This window comes from Sabethes cyaneus, chromosome 3 (genome assembly GCF_943734655.1).
Source record: "Sabethes cyaneus chromosome 3, idSabCyanKW18_F2, whole genome shotgun sequence".
In the NCBI taxonomy this organism is placed as follows: domain Eukaryota; kingdom Metazoa; phylum Arthropoda; class Insecta; order Diptera; family Culicidae; genus Sabethes; species Sabethes cyaneus.
In genome coordinates, this window is record NC_071355.1 from 16,130,633 (window position 1) to 16,153,437 (window position 22,805).

Here is a 22,805-nt window from a genome sequence, read left to right on the forward strand (position 1 = left end):
TGAAGGCAGACGCTCACTTTTTTGAGATAATGATGTTCCGCCTTCTAGTGTAACCACGGTTAATTGCACATCACACAAGTGCATTCAAAACACTCCCCAAGAAACATTTATGCGCTGATTAAACATTTTAGCAGCCATAATTATCCAGCCATAGCTAAATATGCATCGAATAAAATTTATGTAAACAATTCTACAATACTTATTCAGCCGAAACTTTAACACCCTTAAGCAGCTTTAAAGTAGTTTGAAAGATGTGAGCCTAGTGAAAGCCTCTACTGATTTATAAAGCCACTTTAACACCTTTAAGCAACCGTAAAACGGTTTGATGTTTAGGCTATTTAAAAGTGGATTGTTTAGCAGATAAATCCGCTATTAAGCTTGTTTATCAGCTTTGGATGAAAGCTGGTTTGAAAGAACTTAAAGTAGCTTAAACATTGCTTGATCAAACACCATTTGAGTGCTTACTTTATGCAGCTTGGAACGCTGGTTTAAGGCGATCCAATGCGCAAGATTTTTCGAAAACAGACACTGATGAAGCCTGCAGGTCGTAAGCGAAATACGTATCTCTCACGAACAAATATAAATAGTAGAATATATATTTTAATGCTTGGAAAGCTTTTAATTTCAGAAGATGGCGGTTCAATTGCCGAAAGATGACGACATGAATTTTTAATTAGCTTGCATATACGAATTCAAGTTATTCGAAATTTAAAATATAGCATACGATGCCATAGCAAAATAAATATGACGCTTTCCTTTTTTTTTAATTTAACCCTCTAACGGGTAAGGCCGTCTGTAGACGGCCTTCGCTTTTGGAGCACCAGAGCCGCATACGAAATTTGTTTTGAGTTGACAATATGCAAAATGTCTGCAGAACAGATTTCTTGACATTTTGATATTAATATCACAACATTCTGACAATGCATTCAAAAGTTATCATTTTTCAAAAACAAAACTTCCGAAAAATTTCGAAAATAATTAATGCGCGAATATTTCCTTTTTTTCTTTTGATCAAAAAGCACATCTAGAACAAAATGATTTTTTTATGAGTAAATTTCATGCTTTATATCAATTTTGTAATGTATTTGAATTGAAATAATATCTGGGTAGAGCATTAGACATGAAAAACGAAAAAGGTAAATTGGACTTTTTCTAACCTGGCGCTCCTCCAGATAATTATTTTTACATGACAATCAGAACTTAAGGTTCTTTTGAGTGTATTTTCATGATAAAACAGTCATTAGCTTGATCGCATCGTGTTTACGATGTTGCCCGTTAGAGGGTTAAAAATCGATTATTTTTTGGCTGCATAAAGATTGCTGAGACGCTGATTAAACGACTGAAAAAGCATTGCACAACTATTTCTCGTTCTCGTTCGTTATTTAAAAATACGCAAAAGCCTCTATTAAGCTCAATTGCAGCTTTGAAAGCAGCTACCCAATTAACAATTTCTGGCTGATCAAACGCTTTAATAGCTGAATTTTTTCAATCTGTGGCTGAACTATGGTTTTATTTTAGAAATAAAACCCTTAAACATCTAAATTTGGAGATTTTATCAAGCTTTGGGCTTGCTAATAGCTGCTTTCGAAGCTGCAATGAAGCTTAATAGAGGCTTTTGCGCGTGAATCAATAACCAATTTGCGCAAAACTGGAAACACGGCGCACAGAGGTTATATATAGGGCGATATAATTTCTTAACAAGTGTTTTTTCTGCCTCAAACAAAATAGATTCTATAAGTTCTCCAATTTCGACTGAATAAGTATTGTAGAATTGTTTACATAAATTTTATTCGATGCATATTCAGCTACGGCTGAATAATAATGACTGCTAAAATGTTTAATCAGCGCGTAAATGTTTCTTGAGAGGGCTTTTTTATTAAGATCAGGATTGGGTGATACCGTATCGATACCCGCGATAGGCCGATATTTCGATATATTTCATCGATACCTTACTACGTCGATATTATGCGAAATCGATAATTTCATCCCGATACTGTTTTGATAAAGCGGGATATGCAGCTAAAAATATATAAGCTAAAACTAGGCCAAGAAATGCTGAAGAAAGCAATATTTTGAGGATTTTTCTGGTGCTGTTTTCTTTTCAAGTATCTACTAAGCTTAATTCTCAAATTTACTTTATTGGAATTGACTCTTATGCAAAACCTTGAACAATGTCACTTACATGTTTAACGCTTATTGAACAGTAAGTGCATACGATACGCGATTTTCAGCAATTCAGAACTGACCAGAAATCACAGAGAGTAGTATTGGGCATTGACGGCATTAACAAAGACATTCCAGCTTTTTACGCGTCATAATAGCGGTGAAAGTGGTAGGGGTGGGATCTCGATCAGAGATCGAGAAGAACTAGAACCGGAAAGGAGCAACTCTCGGCGGAACTCTGCAGGAATGGGGTGTGGTTTGTCCCATCTTGGATAGATTGCTGTAATTACCGCAGCATAACGCTAGTCAAAGCCACCAACAGGGTGCTCACCCAGATTTTGTTGCATCGTCTATCCCCGGCGGCAGGAGAGTTCGTAGAGTAGTACCAGGTGGGCTTTATGGAGGCCCGTGCTTCTACCGATCAAATTTTTACTCTTCGGCAGGGCATCCAGATGTATCGGGAGTACAACCCATCATATTTTTGTGGATTCCTGGGCAGCATACGATTTAGTCGGGCGCAAACAGCTGTGGGAGGTGGTGCACGAGTGCGGTTTTCCGTACAATGCGACGTGTCCAAAATAGAGCTGTTTTTATTGATTAATTTTTAGGAATCCCTTTTTTATGTAGCATTTTCTAATCCCAAAATGCCGCCTTAAATAGTATCGATAAATCTAATATCGATACTTCACGAACGATATATCAACGGTATCGCTAAAGCGGCGGATATATTGATATTCAATTATCGATACTTTCGGGAATTTTGCCCAATCCTAATTAAGATGACAAATCGTTTATTCAGCTAGTATAACACAATTATTGAGAACATTGGCGGGCTGTGGAGAGGTTTAAGATGCACCTAATCTGCTTGTGACACAATTATGTGAAGCAGCTGATTTGTAGCGCATTCGTTGGCTGCTTAAACACTTATAGAATACAGAGGCCTTTGCTTAAATTTATTCAGCGTCTACCACCTGTATTCAGAGTTAAATCAGCTGTTACCAAATCAGAAGCATTTTAATTCAGCTTCGGTGTTTGTTGGGTCATGCATCGTCAGTTTTCCAAACAAGAAGTAATCCAGAATTTTTCACTATATGCATGTATTGAATCGTATAAGAGTTTGTAATAAATACTCTTTCATTCAATTCTTCGTCAAGACAATCAAATGTGGCTGCTTGTAACTCCAGTAAACTTCTGAGCTCACCTGATTTGAATTAAGCACCCAGCATGAATATCAGGGGTGTGAAATTGTCAAAATTTAGCGGACTAAACATCCATGGACGGCGACAACTTGGAACCAGCCAGTATACTGAAAATAGCCGCTAGAATTAGTTAAATTATAGCTAAAAGGCTTTGTTCAACTGCTTTCTAATTAGTTTCAGTAGTCTTAAAATCAATAAACCTTTAAGTAGGCACTAGAACCAAAAGTACCAAAACCAATGAGTGGGACATGTACAATGTATGTAGTTTGACAGCCACACCACCCCGCTGATGAATATGGCCGCCCCGCCCCGACACATTCTAGCGTTACCATGGGCAGGGTTGCCACATGCGCAGATTATTCTGTGTTTTACAGATATTTGAGAGAAATCGCCTGTACAGAATCTGTTTGCATAGAATACAGATTTTCGCCAATTACACAGATTAAACAGATTTTTGAGCTTTTACAATGAGAGTGAAAGAGACAGAAATAGACCGCAAAAGAACTCTCCGTCTCTTTCACTCTCATTGTTATGCAATGGACAGATTTTTACACAGATATTTTTCCTCGCTGCACAGATAGCCAAGCCAGATTCCAACAAAAAACACAGAATTATATGTGGCATCCCTGACCATGGGACATCATCCGCACTACGCAAATATGTTCCTATTTCATTCCTATTTTATTTATGTAAATTCGAAAATGTACAATTAAGGAAATAATGTTTGATCTTGTTTCATTTTGAAAAAACCTTTCTGAGGTAAACATTGCTCAACTAGCCTGGCTAGTTTATTACTAATTTTATGTATATGTATTAATCATATTATATTATGCATAATATTAATACAGATAAGATGTGCCTTTGAGGTTGGCTCTAATCAACAACATCCTTTGGCATTGAAATACTCAAATCTGCAACCACATAGGCAGCTGCAGCCCACAACGCTACACACTTATCTAAATTCTTTGGATCTTCCACCGCCATGCTGTCTCCGGACGAATGATGAAACCTATAAATTTTAGAACAGATAGTTATTTTGCCGAACTTTTAAAGTATCAAAATTTTACCAGAAATATTTCTCATTTTTGTTCAGCAACGATGATCCGGGAAAACCACGAGTTGTCCAATTGGTAATATCCGGTCCACCATCTGTGGGAGTCGCAAAATCAGTTGCATTTAGTGGAGACATCAACCTTGAACGAAAGAATGGAACCATGAATGACTAACGTCATATGTCGATTGAATCTATTACTTCACAATCTCCCGAAATATACACTCCGCATCTTTGTTTCCGACAAAATCCAACCCTTTCGGCTCGAAGGTGCCCATATCAGACTCAAAGAAGAAATTAAATTCTTTCTTTTCATTCTGCTTGTGTGCCTCTTTGTATGCCCTGGCACCCCAATATCCTTCTTCCTCGGCAGTCCACAGAATAGCACGAATGGTTCGCTTCGCTCGAAGTCCCATTGCTTTCAAAAAAGTCACAGCTTTCCACGAAATCAACGCACCGCCTCCGTCATCCATCGCTCCTACGCCGACATCCCAGCTGTCGAGATGACCAGACACCACCACGACCGACGAGTTCGTGTAGGTCGTCCCCAACAATTCACCGATCGTATTCCGTGACACGACTGGCTCCAGATTTCTATCTTCCATTTCCAAATGAATTGTCATCTGTTCTCCTCGCCTGTACTTTCGCAGAATCATCTCGGCATCTTCGACCGTAATGCAGGCGGAAGGAATCTTCTTAACACCATCCTCATAGTCCTGACCACCGGTATGGGGTGATCCGATCGAGAACGGGGTAACGGAGCGTATCAGTGTTGCTACAGCTCCCTTTTTAGAGGCCACGGATGCACCCTTGCTTCGGTACATCACCGTTTTCCCATAACTTTCCCACTTAGGAACAAACACAACGATTTTCCCTTTCACCTGCTCCGCAGCAAGTTTTTCAAACTCCTGAAACGATTCTACGGCAATCACATCGGCAATGATTCCTCCCCTTGGAGTTCCGACCGATGTACCCAGACCTAGCATAGGTAAATTTCTCTTGAACGGCGTTACCAGCTGAGCACTTTCATACCCCCGTACCCAGTGCGGCACCGTCGCATTCTCGGTGTGCACATTCTCGAGCTGATCGTGCTGCATCTGTTCAACCACATAGTCGATCGCTTTTTCGAGCTGCTCGGAACCAGCGAGCCGAGCTCCGAAAGTGTCAACCAACTCTGCCAAGCTTTCCCATGTTTGGCCAGCGAATTCTCCGTCCACAATACGGCTGATAATTTTGTTTACTATCGACTGATAACCTTTGATCTCCTGTAGCAAATTATCCGACAGGTTACATGACTCACCGAGTTGGAACTGGTCAATGCGATTGTCTAGCACACCGGCACGAACTTCTGGCACCACTAGTAAAGCAAAGAACGCGAAACGCAGAACGAAGCTCCGACATGCTTCCATGGCTTAAGCTTGCGTACAACTGATCGGTTATCCCCCTATCGCTTTATGCTAGAGCTTTAAACATTTTGTTTGTAGTTGAGCCTGCCACAGCAGGATGATTCATGTTTCCACAGCACGCTGATAAGTCTTACTTCAAATATAGGTAGTTTGAAGATCACCACTGATCGATCTTTACTATTTTTAACGTAGAAAGCTTACTGGTTATCGTACCGAAATTGAATAACAAAATAATTCCATCGAAGAACGACTTTCCGTTCCTATCCTCAAACGGACTATGAATCAATCTAATGCATATCTTAATCGAATTCGAACGCCCACCGGGCGCTGTGCTTAACCCACTTATCATTAGATTTGTTTTCATTTCTAGTTCTCGCTATTTCGTTCGGAATTGTACCTGTATATGTTGCTATAAAATTCAGATTAAAATATGCTGCCGTTGCAGTAGCATATCGCATATCACCCGTTTTCGAAGCCTTTGATGGTGCCCAAGAAAACTGAACTGTTGCGTTTAGTGATTTTCAATCAATGCACCATAGTGGCGCAGGAAAATTGGATACTGATAATAAAATAAGATGCTTTTCAAATAATGGCAAGAATAAACTATCTTACTTGCTTAGGGTAATTTTTGTAAGTATACAAAGTGTTAGGTAGCTTGGTGCAAATAATTCAGTGGGTAATTGAGGATCACATTTGACAAAAAAAAATCCTACGCATTTAGTTTGAATCGTTAGAGTTATTAAACATTTTTAGTTTTCGGTTCTGTTTGCTTTGAATTAGCTCTAGTACAAAAAGTATGCTATAGCTAATAGCTCTATTCTGTTACTTTCATTCGAAAACTGAGAAAATTGTTGAAAAGTGTTCCTCGAGGCGATTTCATCGTTTTTTTTCCTTAAAAAAGCATGGTAAAGTTGATGGCTTTTATCTGCCAATCTGGTATCATCCATCCGGTCAATTGATCTGGAATCATTTAATTTTAAACGTACCGTGTTGAGTGTTGATTTAGTATCTGAAAACAACAGCAACAACAATGTGTTTCATAAATCCTGGGTTCGGCTATACTATCTGATATCCGTAGGCAACAGCTCTTGAACTTGTAGTGTGGAAAGTATGTATTTTTACACGATTCAGTACGCTCCATAGCTTCCAGAGTGACATGGGGCTGTGGCACAACTTAGCTTATAGGGTTTATTTCTAATTCCCGTCGTAGTACGTAAAGTCATTCTAATTTTCATCATTTGTGGGATGGATTTAATAAATACTCCAAAAGTTCTTGTGCTTATTTGACTAAAACACACTTAGTCAACCGATCCGTGAACTTTGAAATCACTGAAAAGCGATTGTTAAAGAATATTATTGAAATTACGCAACTGACTTTATTTCTTAAATTCGTCGTACCGTTTTAAAATTCGTCCATCAAAATTTTTCACCGTCCGAACTGAAAATCACAACAATGTTTACGAAGCTAACGCGCGTAGGACGGCATGACGAATGTTATTCTGCAAAATTTCTGCAGGTCAGGCAAGTTTTCCGGACTGTAAAATAACGACAATGAGTTGCGTGAGTTATTTTCATTTATGAATGACGGCAGTTAAAACGATTATTCGACATTTTCTTCTTCGCCGCACGAAAAAACGTAGGAAATTTGGCTGGTAGGACTTCTTTAATGATAAAAAGCATTTAAATAGATCTCAGCTGACTTTGATTGATCGCGTATGATAAGCATAAGCATAAGCATAGAATACCGCCCGTGTGCTGCTACTTCGTTATTGACCAGCACCGATGAAAATTACAAAATGATGGCTGGAAAAAGCATACTTGGGGCAGCACGCTATTTCTCATTGTGCAACCTTATCAGGTCCCTGCATGCTGATCAATACCAACGCCGGCCACGTCCGAATGCGGGTCCTGGTGAGATGGGAAGGAATGTTAGTCCAATACTTGTTGCTACTAAAGATCAGGGAATCCTCTGCATCTTCACAAGTATTTCGGGAAAGGAATTGTTGTTAGTAGATGGGAGAAACTAGATGGATAATGTAAGTATGTAAGCACCAGTTATATGAGACTAACCTGGATATTCGAAAATTTTCTTGTAAAGCCAGTAACTACGAAAATTAAGATTTAAAAAATACCTTTTTAACAAATTTAATATAATGCCAATAGTGCTCATATACAACCATAGCGCCCTACACGCTTACTTTGATTGATCGCGTATGATAGAAAACAAACTAAAATATTAGGGAATAACTAGTTTTGCATTGTGTATCATAAAAATGCTGATATTTTTAATAATTTGTGTTGGATAGGACGGGAATAGGCAATTACGACGAAGCAACAACATACCCTACTTGTCTTGGAATCATTTCCCACAGCCACAATCTGCAAAATTTCATGGTCAATCGCTGACGCTACTTGTTTAACAATTAGCGACGCTATAGCGAAGGTACCTAAATTGCAACAAAATTAAAGAGATAGCAATAACAAATTGTAATCCTCCTAATCCTCCTAGACTCCGTTTTTAGTCTGGCGTAGATTGCCTCTGCCGTCCCAAGGTTTCTAGTAATGATTTCAAGGCCGTTTGCGAAGGCTAGGAGTTGGTTACTCGTTCCGCGGTAGCACAACACTCGTTCCAGTTGTCGTTCGTTGCTTTGTTCAGTCGTGTCAGTTGGTCAGGAAAATCGTTTTCGTATATTATCTGCCGTAGCTATGCGCGCTCGACTGTATCATATACTACCCTGAAATCCACGAAAATATAGTGTGTGGGCACGTTGTATTCCCGTTATTTCTGAAGGATTTGTCGGCGAGTACAAATTTGATCCACAATGCCCGCATGGTACTGCCCTACGAATTCTGTTGCTATTGGAGATAGACGACGTAACAAAATCTGGAAGAGCCCCTTGTAGGCAGCGTAATGCCGCAGTAATTACAGCAAGCGCCCTTTTTGTAGATGGGGCAAACCGCTCCTACCATTCACTCCTCCAGTAGTTTCCAGTAGTAGTTATCCAATGAAGTGCTGTTGCTAGCGGTTCTTGACCATTTTAGTATGGTTCTGCCGGGAATTAGTCGCTGTTATCGTTTGTAGGCACTCCTAGATTAACTTCTGTTGCGTTTCCTCCCTCCTGTCGGCCACCTCGCACTCGTTTGTGACCACGATCCACGACTTGACTATCGCTCATGACTCTTATCTTGTTCCAACAATTGTCTGTTTACCTTTCTATTCAACATCGTCTGGAAGTGCTTTCCTTCTCGCGTTACTACCATTTTAGTAGCAGGTACTAGCACCGTCATTGCATATATGTAATTATATGACTGATAGATCCATAGAACAAGCGCTTGATAAACCATTATACAACAAAAATGCTCCCCGAAAAGACCCTATGATGACAACAATGACATTCGAAAAGTATCGGCCGTCAATCACAAATCTGAGAGCTAGTCTCCATTTGGATGTGTTCAGCTCTTGGTTTCTCAGCACCAAGAAACCGATTCCAAGTTCCGCCTTTTTACCGCCACTGTATCAAAAGTACTCAGAAGTAGTTCTGAGGCTCGGGATGCATGATGTCCAACGTCCTTTTCACTCCAGGATTTTCAAGCGGGCGAACTTCCTCTTTCCGTGCACGCGTATCTGACTGATAAAAAAATGGAAGTCGGATGTGATGGCCTATTTGGTGACCTTATGTGCTAATCAATGGGAAAGAAGGGGCTTGCTCCTCCACCATTGATCGCCATATTGTGCACGAAGCTCTGGAAAAAGGTTTCCTGTACTCGTTTCTCCTAAACCATGGTGTTCGATTGTATACCATTCCCACAAAAATCATTCCTCAGAAATCGATTCCCCAGATTTCCATTCCTCTAAAGATCTTTCCCTAGAAAGTACCTATTTCCAGAAACTCATTCTCTCGAAGGTATCACTTCCCCGAATGAACCCTTCTCCGGAATGGCACTTTCCAAAACAAACCATTCCCTAGATAATCATTCCCCAGAAAAAAACCATTTCATAGTTATAAATAAAAATAGGCTAGAAGCAAAATTAGAAAAAAATTATTTTTCACCGTGTCCCCAATTATCTGAACTCCACATACCCGAATATAACACTAGCGGATTGGAATTTCTATAACTGCGGCTTCGCCGATTCGAACTGTAAATATCCCAAGAAACATTTATGCGCTGAATAAACATTTTAGCAGCCATAATTATTCAGCCATAGCTGAATATGCATCGAATAAAATTTATATAAACAACTGTACAATACTTATTCAGCCGAAATTGAAGAACTTATATAACCTATTTTATTCGAGGCGGAAAACCACTTGTTCAGCAGTTATATCGCCTCTGTGCACCTTGTTTCCAGCTTTGCGTAAATTGGTTATTTAAAAACGCGCAAAACCCTCTATTAAGCTATATTACAGCTTCAAAGCAACTATCAACAAGCTCGAAGCTTGACTTAGATGTTTAAGAGCTGAAAAAAGGTTTTTATTTCTAATACTAAACTATAGTTCAGCCAAAGGTAGAATAAATTCAGCTATAAAAGCATTTGATCAGCCTGAAATTGTTATTTGGGTAGCAATTGCTCTTGCTGTTTACGAGTTGGTTTAAGGCGATCCAGTGTACAAGATTTTTCGAAAACAGACACTGATGAAGCCTGCATATCATAGGCGAAATAGATTATTTTTTGGCTGCATAAATGATGAGACGTTGATTAAGCGACTGAACAGGCATTGCAAAACTATTTCTCGTTCTAAAAATAGAGTTGACAGCTTTGCGCAAATTGGTTATTTAAAAACACGCAAAAGCCTCTATTAAGCTCTATTGCAGCTACTCAAGTAACAATTTCAGGCTGATCAAACGCTTTCATAGCTGAATTTATTCTACCTTTGGCTGAACTATGGTTTAGTTTTAGATAAAAAGCCTTTTTTCAGCTCTTAAGCATGTAAATTTGGTGACTTTATTAAGCTTCGGGCAATGGAGCTTAATAGAGGCTTTTGCGTGTTTTTAAATAACCAATTTGCGCCAAGCTGGAAACAAGGCGCACAGAGGTTATATAAAGGGCGATATAATTGCTGAACAAGTGTTCTTTCTATCTCAAACAAAATAGGTTGTATAAGTTCTCCAATTTCGGCTGAATAAGTATTGTAGAATTGTTTACATAAATTTTATTCGATGCATATTCAGAATTCAGCTATGGCTGGATAATAATGACTGCTAAAATATTTAATCAGCGCATAAATGTTTTGTGGAAGGTTTGTTTATCAAGATGAAAAATCGGTTGTTCAGCTAGTATAGCACAATTATTGAGAACATTGACGGGTTGCGGAGAGGTTGAAGATGTGTCTAATCTGCTTGTGACACTATTATGTGAAGCAGCTGATTTACAGCGCATTCGTTGGCTGCTTAATCGCTTATAGAATACTGAGTCCTTTGCTTAAATTTATTCAGCGTCTACCACCTGTATTCAGAGTTAAATCAGGAGCATTGTAATTCAGCTTTGGTGTTTGTTGGGATCATTGCGATGGATAAAGGATTTTAATTCGAAGTCAGTAAACTTAGGAAAACGAATAAACCTAAGACGAGGTGTATAAGCCATCGCAGAGTAATAATTGGAGATTTATAAAATGGAATAATTCGGCTTAGTCAATCGTTGGGTATTTGCTGTCCTTACGGGCTGCCGCTTGTTTGGACTCGACTAAGAATAATCCCTACTAGTCAGTAAGTCCAGCAAAATACATACACCTAGATAGAGGTGATTTCTGCGGGGTAGCTGCCCCGTCAAACATCAAATAGATTTTACAATCGTCTGCATAGACCGAACGTTAACGTCGTTAAAGAACAAAACAAACAAAAGGGGTTCCATGATGCTGCCTTACAGTACACCACATTTGTTCGTTAACGGAGACGAGCTAAGTACCTGTAAATCTGCCAATCCTCTATGTTTCTCATGCTTAATCACAGTAACTGATCTTGATTATAACTATATTATTCTCACAACTTCTTAGGTATATTCCTTTAGTTTGGTGTACTGACCTCTAGTAACAAACGCTTAGTCCTCGTAACGATTCACAACTGTGCAGCTGAGATTCTTCAAACTGCTAGAGTTAAGGTCGAGCTAGTGTCTTTAGAAGAAACTTGGCTCGAAGGTATCGTCCCCGTTTACAAATCAATCTGGTGTCCCACAAGGCAGTAACTTAGGACCACTTTTATTTATTCTATTCTTCAACGATGCTGCCTCTGCCCTTGAAAGAGGATGTAGACTGGTTTATGCTGATGATTTTAAAATCTACTTGACGATTCGTTACATCGAGGATTGTTAACTCCTTCACCTTCTCGTGGACACATTTGTAAATTGGTGCAAAGTGAATAACATGACTATCAGCGTTACTAAATGCGAGATTATGACGTTTTACCGAATCAAATCGCCTATAGTTTTCGACTACAAAATTGACGACCAGATATTAAAAAGGGTTGAGCATGTGAATGACCTTGGTGTGATTCTCGATCCGAAACTAACTTTCGATCGTCACCGTACAACGATGATCTCAAAAGCGACTCGCCAGTTGGGATTTATTGGAAAAATTGGACGAGATTTTAAAGATCCGCATTGCCTTAAGGCCCTGTATTGCTCCTTAGTTCGTCCCCTTCTCGAAAATGCGTGCCTAATTTGGACTCCACATCAACTCTATTGGAACCTTCGAATCGAACGAGTGCAGAGGAGGTTCATAAGATTGGCACTGCGTAGTTTGCCTTGGCGGGACCCGGAAAATCTACCTCCGTATCCGGATCGCTGTCGCTTGCTTGGTTTAGATATCTTAGAACGTCGTCGGAACATCCAACAAGCTTTGTTTGTGGCAAAACTGTTACACGGCGAGATTGACTCGCCGCAATTACTATCGCTGGTGAATTTTCGCGCAGCACAAAGGACCATCATCACTGTTGACCAACCGCTTTCACCGCACTGAATTTGGCCGCAATGAACCTATTGCATCGTGTACTAGAATGTTTAGTCGTGTTGAAGAATATTTCGAATTTGGTGATCCTTTGCATAAATTTAAGCGTTTGATTACAAGCTCTAGCTTATTATAGCGTAGTTCATTAAGACTGACGTAGTTCATTAAGACTGAAGTCAGATGAATTGTAAAAATAAAGAAAATAAAGAACTTCTGATATTCGGCCTAGGGACGTTCGACTAAATAATCTATAATATATTAATATTTCTAAGAAGTGGCTCATTTGTTTTAGGACAAAATTTTCTAGGAAATTAATGGTAGGTTCTGGGAAATAACTTTCTGGGGCATGATGCTTTCTGGATAATGACTTTCTGGAAAATGATTTTCTGGTGAATGGGTCATTCTGAAATAGAGGATTCTGGCAAATGGCTTCCTGGAGAATGAAGCGTTCAAGGTCGCATTATTCGAGCCAATCTTCGCCTCGACGGCGTCTAATAGAATCCGGTTTTCACCGTTTAGGGCCTTCTTGACCACACTGTTCAGCTGACTATAAAAATTCCCAGCATTATCGTAAGGTTTCTCACCCGTGGTCTGAATCTGGCAATATCTGGACTATGCTATCGTTTATCGTTTTTCATGTCATTTGTGAGCCCAAAGGTTTATCAAGAGTTCAGCTCCTTATACCCGAGCCGGATTTTAACCTCATGTACCAGAATATAATAAGATTTAACCAAATAATCCGCCTTATTCTGTATTCCGATGGAGGGGTTTGTCAAACGAACGTGGCTTGTATTCTCCATTCCACCAGCAAAATCAAATGGACGAAACAACTCATTCGAAATAAGTTATGTTCATTAGTGTTCGGTCAATGACCCTCGCTCAGTCCCCCAGTATTTCAAGCTTCAAGCAGCTGACTTTTTTAACCAATTGAGCCAACTTCGTTCCGTCGTTCCCTTGTTTCGAATCCGTGCCAAGTTTCCATGCTCAAAATCGTAACCAAAAATCTAGATTGATTCCTATCTGCAGCAATAAAGTTGTCAGGTGCAGTAGAATATTGGTCCAAAATCGTTATGCCACTTTAAATATAGTGGACGGAAACCGCATTTCGTATTCAGCCACTGGGTAACAAACGTTTGGCTTGATGAAGACCGAGGAAGGCAGTCCCCTTTCCCTGCCCGCGTAGGACAATCAATTTTTCATATTCCAGCGGGCACAATGTGGAGTAGGAATAGGATCGGATGGACAGAGGTGGTAGATTAGCACATGTTCACTCTTTACCACGGCCAATAAACTATCTGATACGTAAAATTACTATTTGATTTACTTTTACAATTAGGAATAATTTATCAGCAGATCTCTATGTCAAGGTAGAAATAGAAATAATCTTAAAACTATTTCCTAAACTATACTAAAAGCTATAGAGAAGACAGATGACTACACTATAATTGATGTTTATGACTTTTTCGTTCTATCACTTCTAATCCTTCAGCGTTACCAACTTTTGGTAAAGCTGACAGGCTAGACAATAAAGGGCGTTTCAAATCATCGGAATTTCATATCCTAAGAATTCAAAAATCGTGTTGTCAATCACTGGTTTAGTTTGCCTATTAGTAAATACCGTAAATACAGTGACATGAGCGGCGCTTCTTTGAGTAGCACCCGTACAAGAAAAGGTCCTAACTTTGATCCACCTATGGAATCGAGTTCTGCCGACATTGCGATATCGGCGCGGCGGCAGCATCACCTCCTCTAGAAGCATTCTTCACAAGATTGTGCGATCGTGGAAGGGAAGCAAATAAGCGGCTGCGTAATGTGCAAAGCCTAGTCCTCTTATGTCCTAGGTACGCTTGTTGTAATGGCATCAATCACACATTCGGCAGATGCTTCAAGATGTGTCCAGCATACGTGCCGAGTCGCTAATGCAGCTTAAAATGGTGTCCGCTCACCACGGGTTTACCGCCACAGTAAACGTTTAACGGTAATTTTGATACGATACACTGAAAGATTAGCGTTAGTTAGTTAGTGTCATCCTACAATTGAAAAGTTTTATTTAAAAAAGTCATTACCTTCGGTTTTTTATGTCGCGTTGACTGAAGCCCCAGGCACATTGAGTTGGTCGTATGTGCCCACAGTACGTCCCCGCTACCACGCGAGCTGTTGTATATCATCGAAAGGGAACCGGCAAATATTTCCTTCTGATTGGCTAAAAACGGTGAATTGAGCAGCTTTTTCTGATAGGTTTGATTTTGCGAGGTTATCGGGCAGTTACAGTTTATCAGATCCTCCACTAATTCTTTAGCAAAAAGTGTCTTCATTAGGAATTCTCCATTTCCAGTAGTACATGTTGCAGCGGATAGGCCGTTTGCCTCGTCTATCAATGCCCAACATCCGGCGCCGTATGTAGCGGCCTGTCCTACCCGTCCGCTAATTTTCAACAGCAGTCCGCCCGAACTGCAACCAGCAACTATAGCACCATCGGCATCTACGCAAATCGCTCCTACTGTGTCCAAAGGCGAAAGCTTTACTTGATTCGTTTTCTCATACTCAGTGATACTTTTCCAGTAGTGAGTGTAGCTATGGGATGCCTTCGGAGCTATCATTTTTTCTTGAGGAACAATTTGCAATCCAATCTGCTTTGCATACTCCGATGCTCCCGTGCCGGATAGCACCATTGGTGGTATCCTGCCAAAGGACAACAGTTTAGATTGCCTTTCACATATCTGCCTGGCTAAACTAATAGGGTTTTTAACGTCCGAAACATTAGTGCATGCTCCATACTGCAGCGTAGTTCCGTCCATTATGCTGGCGTCGCACTGTACCAGCCCATTCCATGTTAAATTTGATCCGAAACCCGCGTTCGTAGAGCACGCGTCTTCAAGAGCCGTGATGGCCATCTCGCAAGCGTCCAGCGCACTTCCGCCACTTCGTAAAACATTGACACCTTGCATGCACGCATCTTCGCAAACACTTTTGTATAATGCTTCAACTATGGAATTGCCAGCGCCTGTAAAAATCGGTCTAACATGTAAACACCTACGCGTTTAAACGATTTATTTTACCTACCAGTATGAACTGCCACAAATCCAGACATATTGAAGCTTAAACCGTCTAATTTTCGATGTTAGCATATGTTAAAACGAACTTATAGAATTGATTCAGCTGTTCTTATAAAATAATTTATTATTCATGATAGGATTGGATTTATACCTTTCGTTTGACATTTGCCAAATAGGTTTGACATTTGCCAAATGGCAAGGATGCCAGATTTAAAAAATAAGACTAGTTAGTAGGTAAGCCAGTGAGATACATTGAGGTGGGGGAGAACAAGACATTTTTGATTTGTCTTCAGCACAGCTGAGCAACTAACTAATCAGCGCGTTCAGTTTTTTTGAATACAGTTTTTAAAATACAACTCAAAAGCGAAAGGTTGAAACCATAAAGTCTATTCGGATAAGTTGTAGGAAATTAAATGTAGTTATTAGAAATTTTATAGAAACAGTGGAGCAACTGGAGTAACATAAGAAAAAGACGTGTTTAACATAAAAAATTAAAATAAATCTAACTTTTTCTCCGAATATCTCGACAACGGCTGCATTTAGAAAAATAATTATTATGACCAATTTTGTGGTAAATGGCATAGTGAATTATTATTTGTATTACAAATTCATATATAACTTGGAAAATCCCACATTGGAAAAAAATCATGAAACCCGTTGTTCTACGAAGTCCGTTCATGAAAGTTGCTCCATCTCAGGATAACTTTTAAAAGCTTGCAAATTACTACTATTTTCTCCAAAAAAAAAATGTTTAAAAATGTTCAAAAATGGTATATTTTTGATATCTTGATTTTAAGTTTTATTCTCAAATTTTTGAAAAATTGGTAAAATATTTTTTTCAGTGCATATTTTTTCATGTTCAAAAATCAATTTTCTACAACTTTTGCTTAGACACAATTTTTGTAAAATCGATAGTTTTCGAGTTACAATCTTTCAAACATAATACATACCGCCATCCGGGGCGAGATTGTGCTTAAAAAGCATATATTTTTGTTCTTTAGCTCAGTATACACACAATTTAGGAACTAAATTGATTTCAAACCTGTCAATATATACTAAAGTGCTAAAGTGTTCAATTAACAGCTACCGTAGAGATGGTTTAGTTACAATGAAACCTAATTTTACTGGAAGTGCACGAACTTTGGCACAATTTCACCCCTTCTAGGGGGTGACATTGTGCCAAAAACATAAAGTTAGGCTGAAAACCTAAACAGTGAACATAAGAATGTTTATAAACAATATACTTAAATATTAGTATAAACACGGGGCGAATCACTTCAAATTTAATAAATATATTATATATATTTATGCATATTTACATACTTTTACCCGGATGCTAAATATATTTACCGGTATTGATGAATATTTTACGAAAGTTTCCACCTTTTTCATACGATCTTGAGCTGTCAAGTCCCATTATCAGCATGTGGCAAGAGTTGTTATGATGAGGTGGACACATATAAAATAGTAAATATATTTATCAATATTTATCACATATTGAATATTTATGCAGGAAGTGATTTACCCCGTGAGTATAAAGTATAGTTCATATGGGGCCATCCATGGACTAAGTGGACTATTAGGAGCAGGGGGTCGGCCAAAAACAACGCATCATACAAAAAGTATGAACGAAAATAACCGGTTCAGTAGCGTTTCTAGGGGTATATATTCGTCTTATATTAGAATGTTTATTAAAAGTATCTGAAATTTCCAGAGGAAATTAGAGTTTAAATTATTTAGCAGACCTATGATGCTGTTTGCTCCAAAATGGATGATGCAATCTAATCTGTCGAAATATTGTGCTCAATAGTAAAGAATATGAGCGTACTGACGTATTTTTGTTGTATATGTGAAATCCACAAATTGGATCGATCATTATGGCTTGGCACAATATCACCCCCGTGAAACACGAAAAGTACAAAGTTTCGAAAAATATTATTTGCGTAATCAAAACTTATCCAACGCATAACAACCTTTCAATACATTGTAAATGATTAGTTTATATACCTTCAAAATAGCAAGTTGATGCGATTTCTTGTTTGGGTTGGTTTATGCGGGACATTTTTTACAAGCGTTATTTCCGAGTATTTTTGATCGCGAACTTTGAAACCCCGTTTAGGCTAAATAGTTTGCCAATATTATCTGTGTTATGAATAAATATGTTATGTTCATCATCATTTTGAATTTAAGTCACCTGTTTCTATAGATATAATAAATTTTCACAAATAAACATTTTTGGTTTTTGGCACAATCTCGCCCCCGTGGCACAATCTCACCCGGGATGGCGGTATGAAAATAAATACGCCCTTTTGAAAAATGAGTCTTGAATCAAAATGGCGCCAAAACCTATAAAAAGGTGCATATTTCCTCCTATCCAACACGTTTGTAAAGTTTTACCTAAATCAGAGAGGTACAAATTTTGTCGTTTACCTATTTCACGTGGAACTGCTCAATAGCAAAGCTTCCCAGGAACGTTTGTGTTTGATACTTTTGTATTTTTAAAGGGTATCTATCAACATCGTACTAAATTGGCCGAAGGATTTCAGAATTTCCTAAAATTTTGTACGCGAACACAGTGGGTGGACTTATAACCAAAAATATTTTTTTTAAAACGAATCGAGTATATGTCCAAGGGTACTAACGAAAGATTCACTTAGAACTGCGAATGCAGGTGCATACAATACACAAATTTAAATAAAACTTCTATTATTTGAACACCGCGCGCACTTCTAACTTTGGTTAGCTCTCGAGATCGATTATTGTTTGATTATTTTACGATGCCCTTTTAAATCATTCCAAAGTTTAAAATCGGGCTTTCGGAAACTTTCTGATTTTGAAACAATAGGTGCCAAAGTGATCAATTCCCTCAGGACTCTTACTCTGTGACATTGGATACCTCGATTGTATTTTCAACGTTTCTGAACGCAGCTATGTATGTATGACCCCTCCGTCCGAAAACTTGGAGTGTAATTACCCGCACAGTCATTTGTTTGCCATTTTGGTAAAGCCCGCATGAGTAACCCCTCCGTCTAGACTTGGAGCGTTATCACCCACGCAGATGATAGCTCACCTGGAGATGGATGCTCACCTACGAAAAAATTTGTGCTCTCACCTAAAAAATTTAGGTGAGGTGACTGTGAGAATAGGGCCCTTGAAGTATTACTGTCCATCAACCAGCATGTTAAAATTAGGCCGGATAAAATGTCGTCAATTAGCTAACGTTCTCTGTTAGTTCTTACTTATTTCTAGAAGCTAAAGCCGGGGTGCAAGAGTTTCAATGCTTGCAGTTGTGCTCTTTCTGCGCAAGATGAAAGGTTGTAAGAGATAACAGTGGTCATGATCATTCGGAGGCAGAGCAAACGGTTGAACAGAAAACAAAAGCTGTAGGTCGTTGTGAGAAGCAGATATTTCTGTCCCTTTATGATTAAGATGAGCAAAACAAACCTGTTTGTAACCTAATCCTCCTAGTATCCGTTTTTGGTCTGGCGTAGATTGCTACCGTCGCCCAAAGGTTTCTAGCAATGATGTCGAGGTCGTCTGCGAAGGCTAGAGGTTGGCTACTTTTGCTTTCGTTCGTCTCATTTCGATGTCCGCTGGACGGATCACACTTTCAATAAAAATAACATACAGGACAGACCATCCTCTTGCCACAATGCTCTGCATGATACGAAAGAATTCGAGAGTGCACCGGAAACACACACGTAGCACATCACTCGATTCGCTCCAGGACAGGTTTGATCAGCCGCGTCAGTATTACCGTAAACCCATTTTCGTGCATTATCTGTCATAGCCGTTCGCGCTCAACTGTATCGTATGCTGTCCTGAAACCCACGAAAATATTATGCGCGGGCACGTTGTACTCCCGACAGTTCTGGAGGATCTCTCGGAAGGTGATAATTTAATACACGGGGCCGTTATAAAGCCCGCCTGATACTGCTCTATGAAATCTCTTGCTATTATGGATAAACGGCGTAACAAAGTCTGGAAGAGCAACGTTTAGCCGGCGTTGATCAGCACTGTTTCCTTCTGGCGCTTTTTCCTCCTCAGGATCAGACGCAGCCGTGAGCCGCTCCTAACCTGATAAACTTACATTATTGCCAAATTACATTGAAAATTGAAAAAAGTGTACAGTGAAATTACAACATAAAGCATTGTAGATAGTAAAACTTATAGCAATCTTGATGTTTCTACATTAGTGTTCGGCGTGCTATGTGGAAAAGCCTATTCAAATTCTTCGTTTGAGTAAACAGCCGCAAATAAGCACTGTCAGCACCATCAGAAGGTTAGTAGTAAAGTAGCCGTATATTTAATTTAATTAATTTAATTTAATTTTTCTGCAATTACGATTGTTTCTGTTTAGAGGAAAAACTGACAGAGTTTACCCGTCTGAATCCCAACCCAACCGATCTTTGTTTCTTAATTTCTACTAAAGCTGCATCAATATGATGTCCTGAAAGTAAACTGTACAGAGAAAATGTACGAAGACCCCCTTACCTTCAGTGATTATATCGATATTATGTATATATTGTTACATAAAACTCTTATGTCCACACTAATGAAGGGCCCTATAGTTTCCGATTCCGAGCACACAAGCATTACCGTCCGTTTGGCTGAAAGTTTCTTTCAATTCTTTAGTGTTTTCGATTATGTTTAGTGCTATGTCTTTTTAGGACATAACAGCATGAGAAAAAATCCACTTTAGTTTTCTTATTGCGTTTATTTGTTCGTCTATTCAACCTTTTTGGCTGGCATGGATTCTTTGCGCAGCTGTTTTAGATTTATATATATATAGTTTGTCCTCTGTTGTTCGCTACAGTAGTGATTCGCTGATTTGCATCCGTTTTATTTCGCTACACTTTTGGTTGGCTTGTTTCGTCACTATTTCCTTTGCTCTCTATTGGGGATAGGTTGATTTATTTTTTTTTTGTTTCATTTTGTTTAGTTTATGCCATGTTATCGCAAGATAAATCCTATAATATTAGTCCTTATTGGTTGAATTCACATAACAACTCAACAAACGGTTTATCTTCCTCTAATACTTGTGTGTATGTTTGCGTATGCAGTTTTTTTCACCCTTTAACTCATCGTCACTTTAGTTTGGTTTTAATAATTGGTAGATGCAATTTTACATATGTTTATTTTGTTTTTGTTTTTTTTACAGACACCTAGAAGATTTTAATGTGTTCTTTGTTTTTGTTCATTGTGAAGAATTTGAAAAGATGTACTAACTAGACTTTAAATAAGCAATGGTTGTTTTGGATGATTTTGCTCTTGTTGACTTCCGTTTGTTCAGTTTTATTAGCTTCCATTAATCTGCCATGGTTTTGTACGGTTCGTTTTTTCTCTGACTTAGGTCTAGAATAATGAAGATCTGTAGCTATGTAGATGGGCGTATTTTCTCTCTAAATATATCGATGAAGTATTTGATCGTAACATGGTCGAACACGGATAATGATTTCTTTGTCATTAGTGAGTTTAGTAATGTATAGAATTATTTAGTCTGCAATATGCAATATAATTATCTTTGTTTTACGTTTTGTTTTAATGTATATATGTATATAGATAAATATCACACTTAGAAAAGTTAAAACTTAGTTTTGTTCATTTGTTCTGGTTCGTGAAAACTAGCAAGCCATAGCGCAGCTCTCTCGTGTGTCAAGTACTATTGTGTTGTAAAAGATTTTGTTAAAAATCCTGGCTGTTTTGTTTGTAGTGTTATTTTCTTTTTATTTAATTATTCAATACCAGCATTGCATGGAAGAGACGGAGGGCTAAAATATGTTTTTGTTGCTTTATATATCAGTTTTTCCAACAGCTATGTTGACTGAGTCATGATGGGATTTGTTTCTCCGGTTACGGACAGTAAAATCTAGATAATGTGAACTCAGTTTAGCAATAACACTAGAAGAAATACTTTGCTTGGGAAACGTTCTCGAAATTTCATAAACACCTTCCTAGTACATATATCCGTTTTGGCATAACTGCAAAACCGCGTCAACAATCCGCATCACTCGTTAGATTTACTTTTTCATGCTGTGTTTAACTGCAATAATTGTAATAAATACACTTCAATCAACAATATTAACAGTAAAATATCACTTAATTTATTGAAAGATGCTGATTTCAATCTCTTCTCGTCTAGTGTATATAGTTATCTCTTATAATTTTTCCTGTTTGGGTGCAATATAATTTCAACGTTTCTGTATTTGAATGCTCTACACACATAATACCGTCATCGTGTTCATTTCCCTTTTCTTTTTTGTTCGATTCGATCGTTATTGCTAGCTACGTTCCTACAGTAGAGTGCTAACGGCCAGAAAACAAATCCATTAGATTTGTTGATCTACTCAGCTTCCGTTGGCAATTGGTTGCGGACAAACCCCCGGTTATTCTTTTTTAGTATGTACTTACAAACTAGCTACTTTTTCCGTTTCGTATTTCCTTATGCCATTCCAAGAGTGTTCAATTTTGAGTGTAAATTGTTTTTAAATTTCCTAGATTTTGTGATATTTTTTTACAGTGCTCCATTATTGATCAGTAACTTTTCCTATTCCCTTATCTTGTAATGATGATAATTTGCCTATACTGTACATACCTCAACGCATTACCCCGACACCAATGGCGATTGACTTTTTCTCTTAAACGTTGAATTGAATGCAGCTATACTCTGGTATATATATATAGAAAAACGTTTTCAAAATTAACAATCTAAGCTAAATGATTGTACGCATAGTATTAAACGATCTTTGGTTTGATCCTGAAAACCAGGTTTCGAGTTGCGACTTAACCTTACAGTGTTCTAGCGTAACTAATTAGTATGCTAACAGTTTTGAGTAAAACTAAAAAATTAACTAAAGATATGTTTACGTTTTAGTTCGCCAGAGAATATCACATTTTTTCGGGGAAGGGCTGAATACTAGCTGTCTATATCTGTCGTCGGCCTTCAACGGCAACAGCGGATAAATTCTCCGAAATTTTGGTGCTGTTTC

The 22,805-nt window shown here is 38.5% G+C and overlaps 2 protein-coding genes across 2 annotated transcripts; both read right to left on the reverse strand.

Moving 5' to 3' along the window:
- Positions 1-4,105: 4,105 nt before the first annotated feature.
- On the reverse strand, positions 4,106-5,822 carry LOC128739312 (carboxypeptidase Q-like). Its single transcript, XM_053834789.1, has 3 exons — positions 4,615-5,822; positions 4,430-4,555; positions 4,106-4,371 (listed from the first exon to the last, which is right to left on the reverse strand). Exons 1-3 carry the CDS (start codon positions 5,820-5,822, stop codon positions 4,236-4,238), a joined length of 1,470 nt encoding a protein of 489 aa, XP_053690764.1. The 3' UTR covers positions 4,106-4,235.
- Positions 5,823-14,141: 8,319 nt separating this feature from the next.
- Positions 14,142-15,930, reverse strand: LOC128743188 (threonine aspartase 1). Its single transcript, XM_053839715.1, has 3 exons — positions 15,824-15,930; positions 14,827-15,764; positions 14,142-14,757 (listed from the first exon to the last, which is right to left on the reverse strand). The coding sequence occupies exons 1-3, from the start codon at positions 15,849-15,851 to the stop codon at positions 14,677-14,679; spliced, it is 1,047 nt and encodes a 348-aa protein (XP_053695690.1). The 5' UTR covers positions 15,852-15,930; the 3' UTR covers positions 14,142-14,676.
- Positions 15,931-22,805: the final 6,875 nt, after the last annotated feature.

Bases quoted from the DNA above. Each gene is read 5' to 3' on its own strand.
- LOC128743188 (XM_053839715.1), bottom strand. From the start codon at position 15,851: ATGTCTGGATTTGTGGCAGTTCATACTG. The intron at 15,765-15,823 runs GTAGGTAAAATA...CGATTTTTACAG, and splicing joins ATTTGTGGCAGTTCATACTG to GCGCTGGCAATTCCATAGTT. The intron at 14,758-14,826 runs GTAATGACTTTT...CTAATCTTTCAG, and splicing joins CGCGACATAAAAAACCGAAG to TGTATCGTATCAAAATTACC.
- LOC128739312 (XM_053834789.1), bottom strand. From the start codon at position 5,822: ATGGAAGCATGTCGGAGCTTCGTTCTGCGTTTCGCGTTCTTTGCTTTA. The intron at 4,556-4,614 runs GTAATAGATTCA...CTTTCGTTCAAG, and splicing joins ATATTTCGGGAGATTGTGAA to GTTGATGTCTCCACTAAATG. The intron at 4,372-4,429 runs GTAAAATTTTGA...TAAAATTTATAG, and splicing joins AAAAATGAGAAATATTTCTG to GTTTCATCATTCGTCCGGAG.